Below are 24,269 nucleotides of genomic sequence, written 5' to 3' on the forward strand. Positions count from 1 at the left end.
GAATGGCCATCCTGCCATTAACTGCTCGTGGCCCCTAGGCCCACTTCCTCATCTACAGAGCAGAAGTAATAACGAGAGCAGATAGGATAGGGGCTCCTTGGAGAAAGAGAACCATGCATGGCTTCCTTGACATAGGAGAGCTCCTTCTGGCTTAAGCCATTTTGTGATCTAAGCCTGGCCACAATGCTTGCCCATGAATAGCTCCAGGAATCAATGCTCTTAAGGGGACAAAAGAAGATAGGAACAGAGAAAAGGCAGTCAAACCATGGTGCAGTGATAAAGCAGAATCCTAGTTCCTCCTCAAGGGATGGGCATAATCTGATATGGTCCCTGAGTTCTGCAGGAGCTAAGGCCCCCCCACCGAGGTGGAGGATGGAATGTTGAGGTTGATTATAATTTCAGATTTCAGTCAGCTAAGGCTTGGACTCTGTTGACCTTGGCCACAATTCTATGGTGAATTCTTCTCTCCTAAAACCCCTTCATAAATATGCATGTATCCTTAGCTTAAAACCTCCCCAGTTTTGCTGCTGGGAAGGCACTGCTTTGGGAAATATCCCCAGTGTTCTGTGTTGTTCAGTCAATAAGTTGTGTCTGATTTTTTTTGCGACCCCATGGACTTCAGCACACCAGGCTTCCCTGTCCTTCACCATCTCCAGGAGTTCACTCAAATTCATGTCAGTTGAGTTGGTGATGCCATCCAACCATCTCTTCCTCTGTCACCCCTTCTCCTCCTGCCAGCATCAGGGTCTTTTCCAATGAGTCGGCTTTTCACATCAGGTGGTCAAACTATTGGAGCTTCTGCTTCAGCATCAGTCCTTCCAGTGAATATTCAGGGTGAATTTCACTTAGGATTGACTGGTTTGATCTCCTTGTGATCCAAGGGATTCTCAACAGTCTTCTCCAGCATCACAATTTGAAAGCATCAGTTCTTCAGCACTCAGCCTTCTTGAAGATCCAATTCTCACATTTGCACATAACTGCTGGAAAAAACAAAACCATATCTTTGACTGTATAGACTTTTGTTGGCAAAGGGATGTCTTCACTCTTTAATACACTGTCTAGGTTTGTAATAGCTTTTCTTCCAAGGAGAAAGCATTTTTTGATTTCATGGCTATAGTCACCATCAGCAGTGGTTTTGGAGCCCAAGAAAATAAAATCTGTCACTGTTTCCCCTTCTATTTGCAATGAAATACGGTACTGGATGCTGTGATCTTAATTTTTTGAATGCTGAGTTTTAAGCCAGCTTTTCCACTCTCTTCTTTCACCCTCATCAAGAGGCTCTTAAGTTCCTCTTCATTTTCTGCTATTAAAGTGGTGTCATCTGCATATCTGAGGTCGTTGATATTTCTCCTGGCCATTTTGGTTCCAGCTTGTGACTCATCCAGCCCAGCTTTCACATGATGTACTCTGCACAGGAGTTAAATAAGCAGGGTGACAGTATACAGCCTTGACGTACTCCTTTCCCAATTCTGAACCAGTCTGTTGCTCCATGCCAGTTCTAACTGTTGCTAAGTCTTGTCCTGCATACAGGTTACTCAGGAGACAGATAAGGTGGTCTGGTATTCCCATCTCTTTAAGAATTTTCCACAGTTTGTTGTGATCCACAGAAAAGATCCATAGTCAATGAAGCAGATGTTTTTCTGGAATTCTCTTGCTTTTTCTATGTCCAGTGGATGTTGGCAATTTGATCTCTGGTTCATCTCCCTTTTCTAAATCCAGCTTGTACATCTGGAAGTTCTTGGTTCAGGTACTGCTGAAGCCTAGCTTGAAGGAGTTTGAGCATTACCTTGTTAGCAGGTGAAATGAGCACGATTGTATGGTAGTTTGACCATTCTTTGGCATCGCCTTTCTTTGGGATTGGAATGAAAAAATGACCTTTTCCAGTCCTGTGGCCACTGCTGAGTTTTCCAAATTCACTAACATACTGAGTGCAGTACTTTAACAGCATCTCTTATTTGTTGCAAATAATAAATCTTTCCTTCTGATCTTTGGCTTGGTTGTGTCTACTGACTCAACACCCAGCAAGAAGAGAACCCAGTTTTCAGATACAGTTAAGTCACCTGCATACAAAAGATCAAGTTGCGAACTTTCAAAGATGTGAATGTGAAGCCTACTAATGAAGACCTGATGGAATTGGAGGCCCAGAGAAAGGACAAAGAGAGACAAGAGGAAAAGGAAGTAACTGAAGAACCAAAGAGATTCATGATGCAGAGAATGGCAAGGTTTTCTTTATTTGTGGTACAGGACCCAAACACAGAATGATAGCCAATTTTATTAGTTGGGTACCTAGGTTTACTTTGTTGGACTACAAAAAATTGGACTTATGAGCACACTCTAGGAACTGAACGTATTCATATGTACCAATGAAGTACATATGAAGACTTACTGTGCCAATAATAGGATTTGTCTCATGGTGTTGATGTGAAAGGCAAGTGAGAAAATGTGCATACATGCTCAGTGCACAGCGACAGACTTTCAATAAATGTGTCTCCAGCTATCATTGTCCCCTTTCCCCAATTAACCCCCAAAAGGAGTGAGTCTGGGGTATGGGACCCTGAGACCTGCAAGTTTTCCCAGCTTTGCAGGCAGCCCTGGGGATCTGGGAGCATATCGAACAATTACTTTCTTCTGCTCTTCTGTGAAAACCTCAATAAATGATGTGGGTTTTTTTTTTTTTTTTTTTTTTTTTTGCTTAAAAAAATCAATAGCAATGACAGGAACATAAGTTAGATGTACCCCAGAGCTCAGCAGGTGTACCAGAAGCAGGATTTTTATGAGGGTTTTGATCTTCTTTGGCTTGTTGGAGCGGTGAGTGACTGCTGTCTAATTGGTCTGAGGTCAGACCTTCCAGACACACATTTTCTACCAGGAAGGGAGAGAGGTAGATCCTTTTCAGCCTGAGTGTTTATTGAAAGAATGGGGAGCACCTGTGTAGTGAGTTAAATAGTGTCCCCCTGAAACCGAGCAGGACCCTGTGCACCTCCTGGGCATGGAAGCCTTTCTGTCCCATTTCTTGTTTATAGGAAATAGATCTCAGCTTCCATGACCTTCCTTGAGTTCCAAAGGGCAGATTGGAACTGTTGCTAACCAGGGAAGGGAGGGGACACAGAGACAAGAGAAGAGCAGCCCTGAAACAATAACACAGCCTTGGGGGCAGGGTCCTGGTTCTGGGGTACACAGGGGGTACACCTAACAGTATCTTTGAGCTCTTTACAGAACTAAAACTCCTCCAAAATGGAATATATTAGCATTCTCCATTCCAGAGAAGACCACCTGAGGCCAGGTTAAAGGAACCAGAGAAGCTCATCAAGAGATTACCTGAGATTAAGAGTGTAGGCCCTGCACACACCCTAATCAGCAGCCCTGCCCTTGAGTCAGTGCTATAAAACACAATTTTTGAGGGCAGGAGCCCACTGTGCCCCCCTTTGCCTGGCAAAGCAATAAAGCTATTCTTTTCTATTGCACCCAAAACTGCTCTGAAATTTGATTCAACACCACTGCTCAGAGGCCGAGTTTTCAGCATCAGCCCTGCCCCAAATTCATGGCCACTTGCCATCTCAGAATCTGAACTTATTTGGGAACAGGGTCTTAGGAGAAGTTGCTAAGGTAAGGATTGTGATGCGATCATCCCAGATTTAGTGTCATACAGGCACACGGTTGAGCTGTCCACTCTCTGTGCGTCTCTAATGTAACTGCACATGCTCAGTCACTCAGTCGTGTCCAACTCTATGCGACCCCGTGGACTGCAGCCTGCCATGCTCCTCTGTCCATGGGATTCTCCAAGCAAGAATACTGGAGTGGGTTGCCATGCCCTCCTCCAGAGGATCTTTCCTACCCAAGGATCGAACCTGGGTCTCTTACATCTCCTGCATTGGCAGGTAGGTTCTTTATCACTAGTGCTACCAGGGAGGGTCCCTAAATCCAATGACTGGTGTCCTCACAAGAAGAGAGGTCCAGAGACACAGACAGAGGGGGACTACAGAAGAGGTAGAGATTGAAGTGATAAAGTCAAGGATTACCAGGGGCCACCAGGAGCTGGAGGAGGCAAGGAAGCATTCTTCCCAAGACCTTCAGAGAGAGCACAGTCCTGAGGACACTGGATTCTGGCCTCCAGAACTGTGAGACTATCAATTTCTGTTGTTTAAACCCCGCTGGTTGAGGGAATACATTATGGCACCCCTAGGAAGACTGGCTTCGTGCTTGGTCTAGGGCAGTGTCCCCTGAGGCCAGGTGATGGTACTGGCAGCGACCTGAGAGAGCCTCTTCATCTTCAGAATAGACAGGAAATGGTGAGCAGGCTGAAGCTTGGACTGAAGCAGAAGCACATCAGTAACAGAGTGGGAGGGCTTGGGAGCATGCTCCCAGCCAGGAGGGGCCATTGCACTCCAAGATATTTTGTGTCAATTCCAAAGCCGCTGTGACTAGAGAGACCTTCACTTCTTTTTCTTTTTTTGATTTACAAATATTTTGAAAAAATGTGACCCATGTAATGTGAATCTTACTTCTAGGAGTCTGTGCTAAGGAAAAATCAGAAATTCAGATGAAGTTTCACCCAACACCCCACCCCCTTCTCCACCCCTCAGGATGTTTATCCTGACATTACTTATAAAACTGAAAAACTAGAAACAGCTTAAAAGTTTAATATGGAGGGTCTGGTTAGATAAATTACAGTATATCCATAGATGGATTACTAAGCAGCCATTGTAAATATTTATGAAGTGTTTAATGTTTACAAAGAGCTTTTAATGACGTGGCAGAATGATAGTGATCCTATGATAGGTGGGAAAAAAAAAGTTATAGAACGGTACAACAGAATGCCAATCATGAAAAAAAAATGCATAAAAAAAGACAGAGAAGACATATGCCAAAATGTCAGAGTAAGTGGAGAAATATTGGGAGTTTAAAAAAACAAACAAAAAAAAATTTTTTTATACTTTTGGTACTTTGTAAATGATTAACTATGTACATGGGTTACTTCTATAGTCAAGAATAAAGTAAAAACTTTAAAAATGCTGTGTACGTGGTTTCCAGTTTTATTTTCTCCAATGGATGAGTGCACATCAGCGAATCTTGAGTTACGCTAACTATTTAGGCCGGTCACGACACACACACGTACAGAGAGGTCACATGGGCTGTGCCGGGCTGGCTGTAGCAAATGTACATCAAGTTACACAGGTGGAATTTTTCAGGCTGGTTAAAATACACCACCGAATGACTGGACACAGTTGGGTCAGGCCGCCTCTCCCGCCTGCCGCTGATGTTTGCAGAGGTCTGTGTGTTAGGCCGGTGAGTGGTGCCCTGCCGGCACACCATCCAGCCGGCGGGCCCCGGAGGGTGGAGAGTAAGTACGTCTGCTCTGGGTCTGTTCTCATCTTCCCTGGCCTCGGGTTGGAGCTCCCAGCTCTCTGCTACCTCTTCCAAGCACTGGGTGCGCTCCAGCCGGGGGAGGGGATCCCCACACACCTGGAACAGATGTTGCAAAGGAAGAACCAAGAGCAGACAGACACAGTCCTGATGTGAGCCGCGCCCAGACACTGGAGGGGAGGAAGCGGGAGACGTGACGACGACCACACACAAGCTCAGTCTTTCCAGATGGGCCCTCTGTGTCTCCACAGACATGTGGGCTACATGGAGCCCTCCAGGGCCCAAACCCCTGGGAGAGGAAAGAACGGGGGGGACAGGACCGTCTGGGGCAGCCTGACAGCAGAGCTAGGAGAGCAGCTAGGGGAAGCGTCCAGCATGGCGCTGGACTGCTGAAAAGTCACACCTGTACACACCTGGGGATCATGCCCCTCTCCCAGTTCATTCACACGGTGGGTGAGATACAGTTAGCTAGAAGTGGAGATAATACTTTTTTCAAGGGAGGACCTTTCCTGGTGGTTGGATAAACAGGGAGACAGACTCCTGGGTTCGGCATGCTCTGGGGAGGGCCATGCGACGGTGAGGGACTCCCTATTGCTACACTCTGTACAGGGCGGCTGGGCCCTTGGCGGCGGTCACGGGCTTGCCTTCAATCCCTTCTGCCTTGGAGAGCTCTTGGGCCCCGGTGAAATGGGGGCTCTGAAGACAAGAGGGTGGGAGGGGGTCCCCGTGGCCCCGGGGGCACCCCGCGTGGGGGCTACATGATGCTGCACTGGGCGGCCCCGCAGCAATCCTTGATGAGCGCCAGCCCCGTCTTGGCCACTGTGGGCTTGCTAGGCGGGGGGTCTGCTTTCTTCTCTGCTCGGGAGCCTGCAGCAAGGTAGGAGAGCGGGGGGCAGGGCGGGGAAACAGGAGAGAGGCAGAGGTGAGGTGAGGAGAGCCCTGACCATCTGCAGCCCCAGGTCCCCCCCCAACCCCGGCCAGGCCCCGCCCCAGGGCCACACAGGTCAAGTCTGGGGAGCTGACATGCATTTTATATGGTCCTGGTGACTGTTCCCACCTCCCTGGAGGTCCAGCGGCTTTCAGGCCTTGACTTCTAACTACAGCTTTTAGCCCTTCTCCTGTTCTGTTCTCCTCACCGTTGTTATCTGCCAAGCCCAGCACCACGTCTGTCATCCAAGAAGTATTTGACTGAGAAATAAGAAGTCACTTCAACCAGAGGGCTACCTTTCAGTTCTGGAAAATGCTCACTCGTTATCACTTCAGATACCCTCGCCTCTCATTCTCCATTCTTGTTCCCTCTGGAATGCCTCTTAGATGTCCGTTTAACGTTATTACTCTTACCATTCCATGTTTCATAACTTCCCTTTCACGTTTCCCATCTGTTTGTCTCTTGGCGCTGCATTCCGGGGTAATTTTCTCAGCTCTGTCTTCCAATTATATGAATCCTCCCTTCAGCTGTGTCTTTGTGTTTAATCCATTGAGTTTCACTTCAGTGGCAATAGTTTCTTTTTTTTTTTTTTTTGCCACACAGCTTGTGGAATTTTAGTTCTGCAGTCAGGGACTGAAGCTGGGCCCTTGGCAGTGACAACACAAAGTCCTAATCCCTGGACCATCGGGGAATTCCTCAGACAGTAGTTTTTTAGAAGGCTAATTCTTTGCTAATTTACCTCTTCTTTTTTTTCATAGCATCTTACTATTTCATTTTGAGTATTATTCCTTCTTTTATCTCTTTAGTCATTGTAAACACACTTATTATCTCTTAGATACCCTCTTATTTCTGGTTCATGGGAGGACAGACATTCTCTTTTGTTTCATCTACGGACTCCTTTCATGGTGTTTCCATTCTTCATGGGTTTTAAATTTTTTATTGAGAGAGCATCTGCATGGGAGTTGTTTTTAATCTGTGGGCTGTGTTATGGGAGCTGAGGGATCTCTGTTGAGCAACTTTACATTTGCTTTGCTGGGGTTCCAGAGATTCCACTGGTTTTAGATTAGTTTTAATTTTTCAGCTTGGGCTTCCAGCCCACATGGATGATGTATATTTGGACCCAACACTTGCATGTGGTACAGGCTTGGTGTTTTGAATTCTGGCTGGAATTCTTTTTTCTATCCATAATCTTACACAGAAGACAGGTTTCCTTTTCCACTGTTCTACTGTTAGGTAGAGTTTTTCTAATTTGCCTTTCATGGAAGAGACAGTCTACTGAAGATGCTGGATTTAGGCAAACACCATGTGCCTCGTGACTTTAGGGGCCTGCAGAAGGACCAGGGCTCTTCTCTTTCTTTATTCCTTCACACAGTACAAATGTGTTTTCATGGAATATCATCAATGGATAGTTAGGGAAAAACTGGGTTTGTGGCTTCAGCTGGTAGTGGAGGCTTCGGGGTTTTGTCTTCCTAACAAGACTGTCCATCGTTCTTCCTCTGATAACCGTTCATGCCCCTGTGGCTACAGGGGCAGAAAATCACAACTCCCCAGCCCTTCAAGGGGCCTAGCTGGTGGGAACGTGATCCAAGAAAGGCTGGTCAGAATCTTAGATGTTTAGATACCAGTTATTGCCTTGCTTCTCTGCTAAGTTATGGTCCTGGATTTCTGGCCCCAGGAAGGCCTGTGTAGGAGGAGGAAGTGAAGCTAAGACGATAAGACGTGCCAAGTGGATAACCAGAAGGAAAGCAAAGGTGTCTAGTCCCTGGAGCCCTGGCTCCCACTGCTCTTTTTCCAGCAAATCACCTTTTATTGCTAGGGCCAGTTTGAATTGGGCACCCATTTCTTATTACTTAAAGTGGCCTCACTGGGCCAACAAGGAGAAGGCAGTTCCTATCCAGCAGGACTGGTTATCACTTTAATATGCTCATGGGTATTGGAAGCCTACAAACAGTGGTCAAGGGCACAGCATTTCCCAAACTTATTTCACCCAGAACCCTTTTTGCTTTGAGTATCTTGTGAGGCTGGTATTGTGAGAAGCAAACTTCTGCCTTTGTTCCTCCAGCGATTCCAACTCCAACAGAGGCCAGAGCTTCCTGAGCCTTAGTTCCCACCTTCTTGCCTCAGTGGCCACCCAACTCCTTCTATGAACTGTACCAAATCATATGAGCAAGGACTAGCTCCCAGCACTAGCTACACAGTTTGCAGGACTCAGTGCAAAACGAAAAGGCGGGGCCTTTTGTTGGAAAATTCTTAAGACTTCCAAGACAGCAATAGCAGGACATGCAAGCAAGCACAGTGCCCTTCTAGGAGTGGAGCCCTGGGCTTCCTCACCCGTGAAGCTGGCCCTGCCTGCTGCCATCCTGTGCTCAAGTTTGATCTCTAGAAAGCATTTTTGTTGTGTCCCCTTGGCTTCCAGACCTCATTTAAAATTTCCTTTTCTCTTGGATGCGGGAGGAGAAGGAATAGTGTATGCACTCACTGGCTGAAGATTTGGTTACTTTGTCTAGAGGTTTTAACTTGATTCTCAGAAAATCGGCCATTTCCTTATCTTCTTCTTGCTCCCTGTGAAGACAGATGTGTAAAGACAGGAAAGAACAGTAAGCCAGGAGAGCATCAAGGAACCGATAAAATGAGGCAAGAGTGTGGGGTCACGTATCAGACTTATGGATGGTGCGTGTATGTTGCTGTGTGTTATATGTGGGTGGTGCATACATGCTGATGTGTACTGGGTGTGACTGGTGCACGTGTTATGTGTGGATGGTACATGTGTGTTACATGTGGGTGGAACATGTGTGTGATGTTTTGTGTGTGGGTGGTGGGCACATGTTGTTCTGTGTGTACAGTGGTGGGTGTGTGTTGTTTGATGAATCTAGTCTGAAGCAGAAACACATGTCAGTGATGGAGTAAATGCCCACGCCCGCTGGTGTGAGACCCTAAGGCAGAGGCAGGGGTGTTAGAGGACCCAGCCTCCCTACCAGACATTTAGTGAGCAGGGCAATCCCTCTCCTAATCCTGCACCTTTAAGTTACCCTAGACAAAGTATGTGGCAGGTCTCAGAAGGCAAGCCACCTCAGCTCTCCCAAGGGTCACCAGAAGCAAAGCCAATGGTCTGAGCCTGGCTGAGCTGGGCACAGTGCATCCTAGCAGTCTTGGAGGACTCGGGAGGTCACAGAGAATTAAAGGGAAGTTGTCTTCTGGTTTGGAAGAGGCCCGTTGAGCCTCTGCCCTGTGGATGACTCTCAAGATTTTGCTCTAGCACAAAAAAATTCAAGAATCAACACTGGCATCTCTCGTGCCCTCTGGTCCCCTGCAGAGACTTCAGGAGCACTGCGGCCCCAGGGCCCATGGTTGACCAGATCAACGGGGCAGGGGCGTCTGCAAATAGGAGACCCCGAAGACTAGGGAGGGGCATCAGAGGCCCCCAGGAGACAGGAAGGGAGAGAACAGAGCTGGGAAGTGTGGAGGGTGGGTGAGGAAGCAAGTTAGGACAGAGGGTGGAGTTTCTGTAGAAAAGGATAGAAGTTTCTGGAAAAGGTGCCTTGACGAGTTGGGAGAAAGCTCAGTAAAAAGAAGGTGTAGGAAGCTCTTCCATGTGCTCTGTGATGTAATTCCTCCCTGGTCACCTTCTCAGATGACATTCACTTAAGATCCACAAGCATTTGCAAAACTTTTTGAAGTTGGATTTAAATTTCTCTTGAATAGGCCATGGGGCCTTGGGCCAGAAGGATTCATCTGGATCTAGTGTTTGGGAAGTATTCGGCCAGGACACATCGGTTGCAATGCTGTGAGTCTGGGAGCAGATGACGGGCTTTGGAAGGAAGCTGAGCTGCATTCTAACAGCCCCAGCCCTTCCCAGGGGACATACTGCCCACTTACCTTAACCGCTCAACCTCGGCGTCGTCCACCAGGAAGTCTCTCTTCTGCACCAGTTTGTGGATCTTCTGGATGAGCTCATCTTCTCTCTGCTTCTGCAACTTAGTTTTTTCTTTTTCTGGGAAGAAGAACACATTAGCAGAGACAGTTTGAGTGTAACTGAGTCTGAGGGGCCAGGGTTGGAATCCTGGCTCGACCATTTAACTTGCTGGATAAACCTGGAAAGGCAACTGGATTGGTTCAAGCTTGTTTCCTCCTCTGTAAAATACACAGTAAGGCTTGAATGCAAGAGTGCGGGGATCTTAGTAAATGACTTGGTACAGAGCTGGCCCATGGTGGATGCTTACTAAATGATATTGATGCTGCAATGGGGTCCTGAAGAAGGCTGAGGGGAGAAGGGCACAGGCGGGGTGCAGGAGGTGACTACTCTGTAGTGAGGCTTACCCAACCCATCAGACGAAAAGCACCCACGCTTTCCCAACCTGTTCTAAATACCAAGGGCTAGAGCATCATAGCAGAGACAAAACAATGAAGGCTGGACATGAAGACTGAGACAACCAGGAGGGCAGAAACTTAACCCTGCATTGGCTCCCTCTGCTCAGACCCCTTCAGAAGATAAAACTCAAGGGGCAGCTTGTCCCTCTGCCAGTTCAAACTGTCACTGACTATTTCCTCTAGACCTGGAGGTAGAACCAGAGACAAGGAGAATATAATATTTAGGTTAGAGAGAAAATCAGTTTCTTTCACTAATCAGAGGGGAGCAAGGAATTGGGATCTAGCAGCCCCTGTATTCCTGCTCATCGCTGTGCTGACGATGGTAGTGGGTCCCGAAGTCTGATTCTGCAAATCATTCGTCAGCATCATAGAGCCTCCTTGCCCTCTGCAGTTGGATTAACCACAGCGCCCCTGGACTCAAGGAGTGATGTCACTGTCCTTTCCAAGTTACCAGCAGCAGCCTTCCAATACTCCCCTGTCCTCTGCCAGGGCCCAGATCTTACACCAGCATCACGTGGCTATGAGTAGAGTCCCCAGGAACTCACAAACCTCCCTCCTCAAGCTATTCATCCCCACTATCTCTTGCCAGTTCAGGCATCTCCCAGTCTCCCCAGATACTCAGATGCAGCCCTCTGCTCAGGGCCCTCAGCCCCTCCATAAACTCACAGGACAGGCCACCTACTCAAAGGGGTCTATCCCAGCTTGCAAACCAGTTACTGACCCAGGTCTCCATACCACCAGCCAGTGCTGTTCACCTGCTTGTGTGTATGATGTACCCTTCTGGCCAGCATCTCTCACCTGCCTCCAGGTACTACCTACCTGCCTTAAGCCCCAACTACCTACCTGCAGGCTCCACCCACCTACCTGTAGGCATCACCCATTTACCTGCTGGTATCACTCACCTGCCTGCAAGCATCACCCATCTGCTTCCAGGCACCACTCACCTATCTACTGGTACTTTTGTGCCAGTCACCTATCTACTCCTACTTTTGTTTCCCAGCATCACCCACCTACTTGCCAACTTCACCCCCTGTTGGCATCACACATCTGATTCCTAGTATCTCCATGGGCTTGCTGATGTGACCCTCCAACTCGCTTCTCATTCCTCCAGCACACCTCCTTAGCCCAGGCCACCATCATCTCTCCCTGGACCATGCCGTGGCCTCCTAACTGTAGACTAAGGTGGTCGGTAGACTTTATCACAACTGGGAGACCTCGCCATAGGATCACAATCCTGGCTTGATGCCCCAGCTCCTCCTCTTCTTAGCTGTGTGACTCTAGGCACATTCCTCAACCTCTCTGAGCATCCGGTCTCTGAACAGAGACAGTCATAAAGTTGTTGCAAGTTTTAAGAGAGGCTCACTGCCTGGTACACAGTTAGGGTTCATGAACAGTCAGCTATTATTATCATAGGCTCTTATTTTACATCATCACTTTTGCTTCTCCATGATTAAAGTCTCTCTAGATTACACATTTACCAAGCGAGGTACAAAAGAAATAAACACTTACTGAAGGAAAAGCAAGTCTCATGACATAAGAAGCAGGCAAAAGTAAGTGCTTAATAAATGGCAACAATTATCATTGTATTTGTATTACCATGTATTATATTTTCATTTAATCTGGGTTTCTCAACCTTGGCACTACTGACATTTGAGGCTGGACCATTCTCTGTCGTGGGGGCTGTCTGGAGCACTGTAGAATGTTGAGCAGCACCCCTGACCTCTGCCCACTAGACGCCAGGAGCAGCCCCCTCTCCTAGCAGTGACCACCAACAGGGTCTCCTTCCAAGACCAATGTCCTCTGTGGGGCAGATCACCCTGGTTGATGGTTGAGAATTACTAGTTGAATTCTTTCCAACAACTCTATGAGGGAGACACCATTTTTATTCTGGTTTTTTTTTTTTTTTTTTTTTGAGACACTATTTTTATGTCCAAGAGGAGGGTACCATGGCCTCTACAGCCAAGTCTAAGCATCCCCAGCCCAGAGGGGCTGGTGGTGGCAGGGGAGGTGGGTGAGACGTCTTAGCTTGTCCCTGAGAAGCCCTGAGGATGTGGAGGGCCCCAGGTGTTCTCTCTCATCACGCGTGTGTGAAGTCACTTCATGTAGCCTGCCAGGCTCCTCTGTCCATAGGATTCTCCAGGCAAGAATACTGGAGTGGGATGCTATTTCCTTCTCCAGGGGATCTTCCCAACCCAGGAATCGAACTCGAGTCTCTTAGGTCTCCTGCATTGGCAGGCGGGTTCTTTACCACTAGCGCCACCTGCCTGGTAGCTCAGACAGCAAAGAATCTACCTGAAATGCAGTTCGATCTCTGGGTCCAGAGATTCCCTAGGGGAGGAAATGGCAACCCACTCCAGTATTCTTGCCTGGAGAATCCCTTGGTCCGAGGAACCGGGCGGGCTACAGTCCATGGGGTCACAAAGAGTCAGATATGATTGAGCGACTTTGTCTCATCATAGTCTGCTGAATTGTTTTCTGACCCTGGCAGGAGAAGCATGATTTTCTTGGCCTTTCAGTCCTCTCTTATTATTTTTATTGCTATATTGCTGGGAGCATTGGGTTGTTTCCTCCTAAACCCACCTAAGTCCATCTAGAAACCTGGCACTGGTGCAGGGAATATGCAGAAATGCTCTCAACAACAAGGAGTCAGAGGACACAGTGGGGAGAGGTGAATGGCAAGGCAGGAGCGGAAAGGGAACTTTAATATCTGCATTTCTTCAGGGAAGTGATTGGGAAGATGCGGTTTCCTAGGAGAATCAGTGGGGGTGGGGGGAGGACCTGGGCTCTGTTGCTAAGTGACCCATTGACCTTCTGTGTTTCTCTGCAGGACCGCCAATGGCATTTTAAGCAGAACACGTCCTTCAGCGGGGACTGTCCCCTCCATGCCGGTTTAGCATTCCTGGTTTCTGCCTATTGAGTGTCAGTACTGATCTCATGTTTATTTAAACTTTTTTTGAGTGAATTTTGGTATTCTAAATATTGCATGAAAATATGATTGCTGAATTTCTCATGTTTCAGCTGAGCGCCTTTTTCTTCTCACCCTAATCCCAGTCCTAGTTAGTGATACAGCCTAGGTATTGTGTCCACCAAAGACTCCCAACTTCCACCCACTTCCCACCCATGCTCCAGAGGCTGCCATGGCCCCCGGTGAAGCCCCTCTGGCCTGGGGAGGCCTTGGCTGGTCACACCCTGGTGTCTCCTTTGCCCCAGTGCCACCCATGTGTCCTGCTGAGCTAAGAGTGGGCTCTGGGAATTCTTCCACTCAAGAGAGAGACATCAACCCATGCTGGGCTCATCACAGACCCCTGGGAAGCTGAAAATTGGGATATAGAGTCGGGCTTTTGGGTGGGAAAATCATGGAAGGGAGATGAAGTTGTAACCGAGCAGGGACCCTCTGGGGCCTTCTTGGGACAGACACCACCATCCCCCACCAATATCCTCTGCTTCAGCTCCTATCTGAAATCACCTAGATAATAGTATCTGATGCACATTTCCTGAGTTGTTTTACAGAGGCTAACCCCTCCACCCTCGCCACCAAATGGGACATGTTAACTACTTGATGGACATAAGCCCGTAGCCCCCAGGCCTCCTGAAGCCTAAAGATTGACAGTGTTAACCCCTGGGACACTGCCCAGTGACCTCACCATCACCCAATCAGAGAATTGTGCACGAGCCGATTACAGACCCTGGGATGCCCCTCCCTCACCTGGGCTTCAAGAATGCTTTGCTGAAACCCATTGAGGAGCTCTGGTATTCTGAGCACTAGCTGTCCTGGACGTCTTGCTTGTCCCTGCAATAAATGCTGCACTTTCCTTCCCCACCACCAGGTGGCAGCAGGCTGGCTTTACTGCACAGGGGCAAGTGGGACCCATGTGTGGTTTGCTAACAGTGGCCTTGCTTGGCTCATGTGCTAGAGGGAAGACATGGAACGAGCTCCAAAATGGACAGTGAGAGACAGCAGGGGCCAAAAATACTCCACGGCTTTCCTGATTCTGGTTCTGAACCCTTGTGAGGTTGGGCTGAGCTTTCTGCCCATATTAGGATAAATAGTACTCCTGTTGCTGTTCCGTTGCCCAGTCGTATCTGATTCTTTGCAACCCCATGGACTGCAGCATGCCAGGCCTCTCTGTCCCTCATCATCTCCCAAAGTTTGCCCACGTTCATGCCCATTGCATCAGTGATGCTGTCCAGCCGTCTCATCCTCTGAAGCCCTCTTCTCCTTTTGGCCACCCCTAATTTTATTTGGAAATACCCTACTTGGGAATAGGGTTTTTGTGGATGTAATTAGTTAAGATGAGGTCATACTCATTCGGATGAGCCCTTAATCCAATAATTAGTGTTCTTATCAGAAGAGGAGATGGGGACTTTCCTGGTGGGCCAGTGGCTAAGACTCTGCCCTCCCAGTGCAGGGGGCCCAGGTTCTATCCCTGGTTGGGGAACTAGGTCCCACACACCACCACAAAGATGGAAGGTCCCGTGTGCTACAATGAAGACCTGGTGCAGCCAAAATAAATATAAATTTTTTTTTTTTTAAAGAGGAGATGACACAGAGATACACAAAGAGGGGAAGCCCATGACAGAGGCAGAGACTGGGATAAGGCAGCTACAAGCCAAGGAACGAGGATTGATGAGAACCATCAAAAGCTGGAAGAGGCAAAGAGGGCTTCTCTTCTCCAGCCCCCAGCAGCAGGATCCTGGTCCTAAAGTTCTATTGTTTTGAAGTAACCAGGAGGGGTTAATTATGACTCCCTGCTGAATCTGTTCCTATCTCTTTAAATCTTGTTTGCTGCTTTTTTTTTATTATCAGCATACATAATGGCTTGCCTCAGGGAACTCTGCTGCCTCTGCCGAACTGTTAAACTAAAATAACCCTGTCCACCTGTAGATGGCAGAAAGAAAGAAATTAACACACCCCACCCTGCCTGAGGTTTGCCATTCTAGGAGATAGTTGCAGGAATTAAATGGTGTTTTTGTTTCCTCACCTCCCCCCATCTCTGATCCATAAAAGAACCTGACATCCAGGCCCCACATGATGGTTAATTTGAGACGCTAGCCTGCCATCTTCTCTGTCAGCCAGCTCCCAAATAAAGTCCCTTCCCTGTCTTAACACCTTGTCTCGGATTTACTGGCCTATCATGTGGCAAGTAGAGTGAACCTGGACTCCATGTCATCATAACAATCTATTTTAGAACATTTTAATTGCCTCAAGAAGAAGCCCCACAGCCAGACCTGTCACTTCCCCTTTTCTTAAATTCTATTTATTTATTATCATTATTTATTCTGGGGGGCCGTGCCACACAGCATGTGGGATCTTAGTTCTCTAACCAGAGATCAAACTCACAACCCCTGCATTGGATGCCAGGAGTCTTAATCCCTGGACCACCAAGGAAGTCCCGTCACCCCCTTTCAATGAGGGCTGGCTACTCACTGGTGTCCTCTCAGGGCCTGCACAGTGCCTGGCATCTAGTAAAAGTGGCAGTCATTCAGTCACGTCCGACTCTGTGACCCCATGGACTGCAGCCCACCAGGCTCCTCTGTCCATGGGATTCTCCAGGCAAGAGTACTGGAGTGGGTTGCCTTTCCCTTCTCCAGGGGATCTCTCACTGTAGGCAGATTCTTTACCGTCTGAGCCACCAGGGAAGCCTTGGTAGTTACTCATTAAAGCAACTATTAGTTGCTCATTAAAGCAATGATGCCAGAAGATTCCATAATCATTGCACATACTCCTCTTAGAATAAAGTATGTTTGCTATCTTGCGTCATCTCAGGGCATATCCGCAACAACCGTGTGCATGCCTCATGGTTTGTTTCATTTTGCAGACAAAGAATTTAAGGCTCAGGAAATCACGGTGCTCAGTGAAGGTCATTTAGCTGGCAATCCTGGCTTCAAACCCAAGTCTCTGGATTTTAAAGTGTTTCTCGGGGGGCAAATGCCCACCTCCGTGGCCAGGGGATATCTGGCAACATCTGGAGACATTTTTAGAGACTTTACAGCATTATAAAATCCAAAAATTGTTAAATCAAACTGTAAGTTGGGGATTGTCTCTATGTTGAGAAGTGTAAGTGCCCCCAGAGGCATCTAACCCAGCTTGGATGAGCAAGGAAGGTGTTCTTTGGGAAATGGGTCAAAGAAGCTATGACCTGAAGGATGAGAAGGATGTGTTAGGTTAATGACATGCTGTGCTGTGCTTAGTCACTCAGTACTGTCCAACTCTTTGTGACCCCAGGGATTGTAGCCTACCAGGCCCCTTTATCCATGGGGATTCTCCAGGCAAGAATGGAGTGGGGTTGCCATGCCCTCCTCCAGGGGATCTTCCCAACCCAGCATTGAACCCAGGTCTGTCACACTGCAGGCAGATTGTTTACCGTCTGAGCCACCAGGAAGCTCAGGTTAATGATAACAATAATAATACGTGTGTGCTAAACTGCTTCAGTTGTGTCCAAATCTTGCGCAACCCTATGGACTGCAGACTGCCAGGTTCCTCTGTTCATGGGATTCTCCAGGCAAAAATACTTGAGTGGGTGGCTGTGCCCTCCTCCAGGGGACCTTCCCGACCCAGGAATTGAACCTGCGTCTCTCGGGTCTTCTGCATTGGCAGGTGGGTTCTTTACCACAAGCGCCATCTAGGAAGCCCAATAACAATAGTGTTAATTTGTTAAGCACTTAAATAGGATGTTGTTGTTGTTGTTTAGTCGCTAAGTCATGTCTGACTCTTTGAGACCCCATGGACTGTAGCCTGCTAGATCCTCTGTCAGTGGGATTTTCTAGGCAAGAATATTGGGTTGCCATTTCCTTCTCCAGGGGATCTTCCTGACCCATGGATTGAACCCAGGTCTCCTGCTTGGCAGGCAGATTCTTTACCACTGAGCCACCTTGGATGCCTGCTAAGCACTTTGCATGTTTTATCCCCTTTGTCAATCTCACAACAATCCTGACACAGTATGATTGTCCCAGATTAGAGATGAAGAAACTGCGTTGTAGTGAAATAACTTGCTCAAGGACACATGATTAATAAGTGACAGATGTAGGTTTGACTCCAAAACCAGAGCTTGTAACCACCATACTCTACCTGTTCCCAAACAGGATAATAAGAGGAATCATTGCTAATATTTGCTGGATTCTTTGGACCAGCCATCAAGCTAAGCACGTGGTTTGCATTGTTTCATTCATCACGATGAGATTTATACCCAATGAATTAGGTACTATTACTATTCCTACCCCATTTTCAGAGGAGGAGAGACTGAGTCTCAGAGAGGTAACATGACTTGCCCGAGGTCAAGGAGGTGGGCAGAATTAGGACTTGAACGAGGTCTGCCTCATGTGGAGTTGGTTGAGCCACATGATCGGGAGCACTGAGTTGCAGGAATGAGGCTGCGCTAGGACCTTCCAGACAGGGACTCTGAGCAGCTGTCTGGCGGAGGTGGGGTCCCCATGGTTACCTGGGATGGCGACCAAGTTCTGCAGCTCCTGCTTCAAGTCCATGATGTCGTTGCAGAGTTGGATGTCATCCATCCTGGGGAGAGAGGACACCGTAGGACCACAGGTTACATCGACAGAACATTCTACATCCTGAACACCACCCCAGCTTCAAGCAAAGAGGACTGGAGGGAGGGCTCTGTCCTCTGTAAAGATCACACAGGCTCTTTAGAAGTTTTCCATCAAAAATAACAAGACAAAAACTGCCCGTTCTCCCATGACTCAGGAATGAGCATAGTTAATAACACCTTGATAGAGTTACTTCCAGTCTTCGCGGACCTGGTTTTTGTTGGCTTACGTGAGCGACTTCATGTCATGGGGTCAGTGTTTTCCTTTTTCAGCTATATGAAAAGCTTTTAAACATCACAGACATTAACAGCACAGACAGAAATCTTCCCCTATCCTTTGGAGAAAACCATCGTCAAGGATTTCTTATCTATTCCTCTAGATTAAAAAAAAATGTTTACTCTTCTATTACCAAATACAACATCGTTCATGTACAAAAGCATTTTACAATTAGCTTTTTTTGTCTTGAGCATATTACTGTGTCAGGACATGCATATCTCCTCATTTTTAATGACTGTATAGCATTCTGATATATTGATAAACAGTAATTTATTTAACCATTGTCCCTCATTCGTAGACATTAGACTTATTTCCAGATATATTCTAGCATAGATTACTAGAAATAAAGGAATTCCTAGCAAATTAATTTCTAGAAATGAGGTTGGAGGGTTAAGTGACATGAACCCTTGCATTTTGATAGGAATTTCCAAATTGTCCTCCAAAGGGACTCTGCATGATATTCCCAGCAATAGTGTAAAAAGAAGATCATGCCTATAACCTCAGCAATTGGGTTGTACACACAATTTTGCATTATGTAGTCTAGTTTCATGTCTGTGTATTGCAACATTAGCTCATCTTACTGTAAACGATGTTTGTAATGGCTACCTGGAATTCTACCAAGTAGGTTTATCAGGGTGGTTTTAATTACGCCCTTAATCTTGATTACTTAGATTTTTTTCCAGGTTGCTTGTATTGTAGCCACTGTAGGATTAACCTAAGGCTTTTCTTTCATGTTGGATTATTTGGGGTGGGAGATACTGATTCTCAGAAGTAGAACCACTGAATCCAAAGGGTATGACATGTCTATGACCCAAGCCATATTTTCAAGTAGCTTCCTCATTGGGTGTGTTGTGTGCCTTCATTCTGCATGTCTTTATTGAGCATTTACTGTGTTCGCCACTGTCACAGACTTCAGGGATGTACCAGCCTCTCCTGCCTTCATTACTGAAATTTAATCTGGGGAAACACAAATACAATAAAACATCAGATGCTCCAAAGAAGAGTGAAGCAGGTGGACGGATGGAGTGCTCCAAAGAAGAGTGAAGCAGGTGGATGGATGGAGTGGACTGGTTTGGCCACATCAACCTTCTGTCCCAGGAAGAGATAGAGAGAAGCATGAATATTCTCAAAGGGTTCATCTGAGTCTACACAGCAAGCGTAGGTGGGACCAGAAGTAGAGATCGACTTGTCCAAGTTCACTGATCTTTCTGCTTCCTTCTGGGGTATCTTCATCAAGAACTTGATCTCCATTCAGAAGCGCCATCCTCAGACCAGCTTGGGGGCCCCCTGCCCTTCACTGGCCAAGACCGGCCCAAGTAACCCACCATCCCAGCTTTCAGGACAAGTGGCAGGAATGTCTCACTTTAGCCTTCATCTCCTGCTCCTGTTGCCAGAGGCACTCCAAGCGACTGTCAAATCCTGCCCTGGAATGTCCTAGTAGGTGGCAGCTGCCACGAATGAGCATGAGGGCTTCGCCAGAAGGTACAAGCTGTTTCCCTGGGTTCCTATCCGCAATGTTCCAACCAGAGGTGTTTCAGAATCCTTCTTTACATGGAGCGTGAAGATCGGGCTAAATCAGTGGTTTTTTTTTTTTTTTTTTTTTTAAGGGGAACAGTTCACAGGTGTTTACTGTCTATTAAGAAGGGGCATGGGCAGCATAGCCATCTGACAGTGGCTTATGATGACAATTCTCTGTTCCTTGTCTGTGGCAATAAGCCCAGGTATGACTTTGTTTTTTGGCCTTTGGAGTCTGAATGTGGTCTGATCAGATTTTTGTTTGATTAATTTATCTTAATTGGAGGATAATCACTTTACTAAATTGTGATGGTTTTTGCCATACATTAACATGAATTTGCCACAGGATTACATGTGTCCCCCCCATCCTGAACCCCCTCCCACCTCCTTCCCCACCCCATCCCTCTGGATTGTTCCAGAGCACCGGCTCTGCATGCTGGGCTTCATGCATTGAACTCGTACTGGTCATCTATTTTACATACGGTAATACACACATTTCAATGCTATTCTCTCAAATCACCCCACCCTTGCCTTCTCCCACTGAGTCCGAAAGTCTGTCCTTTACATCTGTGTCTCCTTTGCTGCCCTGTACAAAGGATTATTGGTACCATCTTTCTAAATTCCACACATATGCATTCATATACAGTATTTGTCTTTCTCTTTCTGATCTCTGTATAATAAGCTCCAGGTTCATCCACCTCATTAGAACTGACTCAAATGCGTTCCTTTTTATAACTAAGCAATATGCCATTGTATATATCAATGGTTCTTAATGGGGACGATTTTGGTCTCTAGGGGCATCTGGCAATGTCTGGAGACTTATTTGCTGTTATCACTGGATGTGCGTGGAGACGGCTACTGACATCTAGTGAGTATAGAATCCAGGGATGTCGTGAAACATCCCGCTGCCTCAGTAGAGAATTATCTGGTTCAAAATGCCAATCGTGATGTTGAGAAAGCAGGGTTTCCCTGGTGGCTCAGCCATAAGAAAGAACCCGCCTGCTATTGTAGGAGATGCAGATTTGATCCTTGGGTCAGGAAGATCCCCTAGAGAAGGAAAAGAAAATCTGCTCTAGTATTCTTTTTTTTTTTTTTAATTGAAGAATAATTGCTTTACAGAATTTTGTTTTCTGTCAAACCTCAACATGAATCAGCCATAGGTATACATATATCTCCTCCCTCTTGAACCTCCCTCCCATCTCCCTCCCCATCTCACCCCTCTAGGTTGATACACAGCCCCTGTTTTGAGTTTCCTGAGCCATACAGCAAATTCCTGTTGGCTATCTATTTTACATACGGTGATGTAAGTTTCCATGTTACTCTTCCCATACATCTCACCCTCTCTTCCCCTCTTCCCATGTCTGTAAGTCTATTCTCTATGTCTGTTTCTCCACTGCTGCCCTGTAAGTAAATTCTTCAGTACCATTTTTCTAGATTCCATATATGTGTGATACATATTTATGTATTATGTGATATTTATCTTTCTCTTTCTGACTCACTTCACTCTGTATAATAGGTTCTAGGTTCATTCACCTCATCAGAACTGACTCATATGCATTCCTTTTATGGCTGAGTAATAGTCCATTGTGTATACGTACCACAACTTCTTTATTCATTCATCTGTAGATGGGCATCTAGGTTGCTTCCATGTTCTAGCTATTGTAAATAGTGCTGCAATGAACAATGGGATACAAGTGTCTTTTTTCAACCCTGATTTCCTCAGGGTATATGCCTAGAAGTGGGATTGCTGGGTCATATTGTGGTTTTATTCCTAGTTTTTTAAGGAATCTCCATCCATCTTCCATAGCTGTATCAATTTACATTCCCACCAACAATGCAAGAGCGTTCCCTTTCTCCACACCCTCTCCAGCATTTACTGTTGTAGACTTTTTGATGATGGCCATTCTGACCAGCGTCAGGTAGGTAATATCTCATTGTGGCTTTGATTTGCATTTCTCTAATAATGAGTGATGCTGAGCATCTTTTCATGTGTTTGTTAGCCATCTGCTTCAGTATTCTTGCATTCCTTGTATTCAGTATTCCTTGTCCCATGGACAAAGGAACCTACAGTACATGGGGTCGCAAAATAGTCGGACATGACTTAGCCATTAGCAGCAACAATGTTAGAAGCGACAGCGTTGGCACCAGCCATCTCTAGCTCAAAGGGGCCGAGTGCCAGAGGTTTTTCTCACTTTCCTCATCTTGGAAATCCGAATTATAATAGTACAGCTGTCCAGGATTACTATGCAAGTCAGGCACTGAGCATGTGCCTGGGCCATACATAGTACAATGCTCAGTAAATGGTATCTATCACTATTAATAGCTATCAGAAAGAGGCAGGAGGGAAAAGAAAGAGAAAATGATGCTGGACAAGCAGTTATTTGACAAATGGAGCCCACATCTTCAAACTTCTTAAAAAACAAACCTATTTTGATTATATTCCTCTCTATAAAAATTTTTTAAATTTTAAATAAAATTTTTGTTGATGTTTGACAGAAAACAACAAAATTCTGTTAAGCAAGTATTCTTCAATTAAAAAATAAAGTGGAAAAAAAATAAGAGGAAAATATTTTTTTTAATAGAATTCTTATCTGGTTGCTGGGCAGATTCCTGATCACTGTAGAAATTTTGAAAAATACAAACAAGGACAAATAAGGAAACTAAAATTACACATAACCTTGGTCCACACGCACAGAGGCCACTGTTCCACCCTGAGTGCTGCGGTGGACTTCACGCCAGTCTTTTGCCTTCACGTAACCCAGGTCTGGGGGATTTGCCCTGGGGGGTGCCCTTCACCCTTTATCCATCTCGAACCTGCACTTAGCCTAGTTTTGAGTCCTCCTGAGTCCATCCAAATCCCCAACACCTTTACAAACAAGGTGAAATTCTTGGGAAGCTCGCACAGGCAGACATGCATCAGAACCCCATGAAGGAGAGGAAATGGCAACCCACTCCAGTATTCTTGCCTGGAGAATCCCATGGACAGAGGAGCCTGGCAGGCCATGGTCCGTAGGGTTGCAGAGAGTCAGACACAACTGAAGTGACTAAGCACGATCTCATTTCAAAGCAGAAACAGACACAGACATAGAGAACAAATGTATGGATACCAAACAGGGAGGGGTGGGATGAACTGGAAGATTAAAATTGAAACATACACTATTGATGCTATGTATAAAATAGATACCTGAGGTGGTTCTTCTCTGGTGACTCAGTGGTAAAGAATCTGCCAGCCAATGCAGGCGAATTGGGTTCCATATATGATAGTAGCCACTTGCATGAGTTATCTTAACAACAGGGAGTCCTGGTAAGGAGTGCAGAACTGACAAGCTACCACCAACCAGAAGCATTTGGGAAAGGTCAAAAGGAAAGCGGAGACACCAGTCCATATGTCCTACCAACTTCCCAGAATCCTCCTCTCTGGAATCCAACTTGGGTGAACAGTGCGTGCACCACCAGCAAGGACCCCGAGTCAGTTTCAGAGACAACCCAGAAGCTAACTCCATCACCATAAAACCCAAGACTGTGAGCCATGTGGCAGAGGAGTTCTCCTGGGTTCCCTCACCCTGCTGCTTTCTGCCTGGGCGCCCCTTCCCAATGAAGTCTTTCCTGGTGGCTCAGACGGTAAAGAATCCGACTGCAATGTGGGACACCTGGGTTTGATCTCTGGGTTGGGAAGATCCCCTGGAGGAGGGCATGGCAACCCACTCCAGTATTCTTGCCTGGAGAATCCCATGGGCTGAGGAGCCTGGCACGCTACAGTCCATGGGGTCGCAAAGAGTTGGGCATGACTGAGTGACAAAGCACAGCAGTGTCTCCTCACACAATTCATTTCCAAGCGTCAGACAAGACCCACTTTCTGGCCCTAGAAGGGGTCCCTCTTCCTAAAACAATGTGAGTCTTGAGTGCTAACCCCTCATTCTCCTGAAGCTGCTATAGCCACTGTGGTGAGGGTAGCACAGGGGAATCAAGGAAAGAGACGGATCCTTGATGACATCCTTGAGCCACCCCGCCAACACCTAATTAATTCAAGACACTATTAATCAGATGTTCTGATTACTTGTAGCTGAAGACACCATCACCAATGCATATATGTGGACATGTGCATTTTTAATTAAAATAGGACCAAAATAAACATGCATATACCCTGCTCATTGTGGGCATTACATCATGTTGATTGTCCAATGTCATCAAATAATATTATTCAAAAAACATTCAACCAGTTCATGCAAAGCACTTTTGAAGCTTGGCTGGAACTTCGAATAAGCCCCATTAG

General features: G+C 46.6%; 1 protein-coding gene across 1 annotated transcript in view; it reads right to left on the reverse strand.

Annotated features, from left to right (window-relative positions):
• Positions 1-4,624: 4,624 nt before the first annotated feature.
• C25H16orf45 (chromosome 25 C16orf45 homolog) overlaps positions 4,625-24,269 on the reverse strand; it is a 145,402-nt gene continuing 125,757 nt past the window's right edge. The window contains exons 3-6 of the mRNA XM_027527438.1: positions 18,100-18,173; positions 10,169-10,283; positions 8,772-8,854; positions 4,625-6,231 (exon numbers count right to left, since the gene is read on the reverse strand). Of these exons, the coding sequence (XP_027383239.1) occupies positions 6,119-6,231; positions 8,772-8,854; positions 10,169-10,283; positions 18,100-18,173 (385 nt within the window). The 3' untranslated portion in view covers positions 4,625-6,118. The remainder of the gene's footprint in view (positions 6,232-8,771; positions 8,855-10,168; positions 10,284-18,099; positions 18,174-24,269) is intronic.

This window comes from Bos indicus x Bos taurus, chromosome 25, assembly GCF_003369695.1.
Source record: "Bos indicus x Bos taurus breed Angus x Brahman F1 hybrid chromosome 25, Bos_hybrid_MaternalHap_v2.0, whole genome shotgun sequence".
In the NCBI taxonomy this organism is placed as follows: domain Eukaryota; kingdom Metazoa; phylum Chordata; class Mammalia; order Artiodactyla; family Bovidae; genus Bos; species Bos indicus x Bos taurus.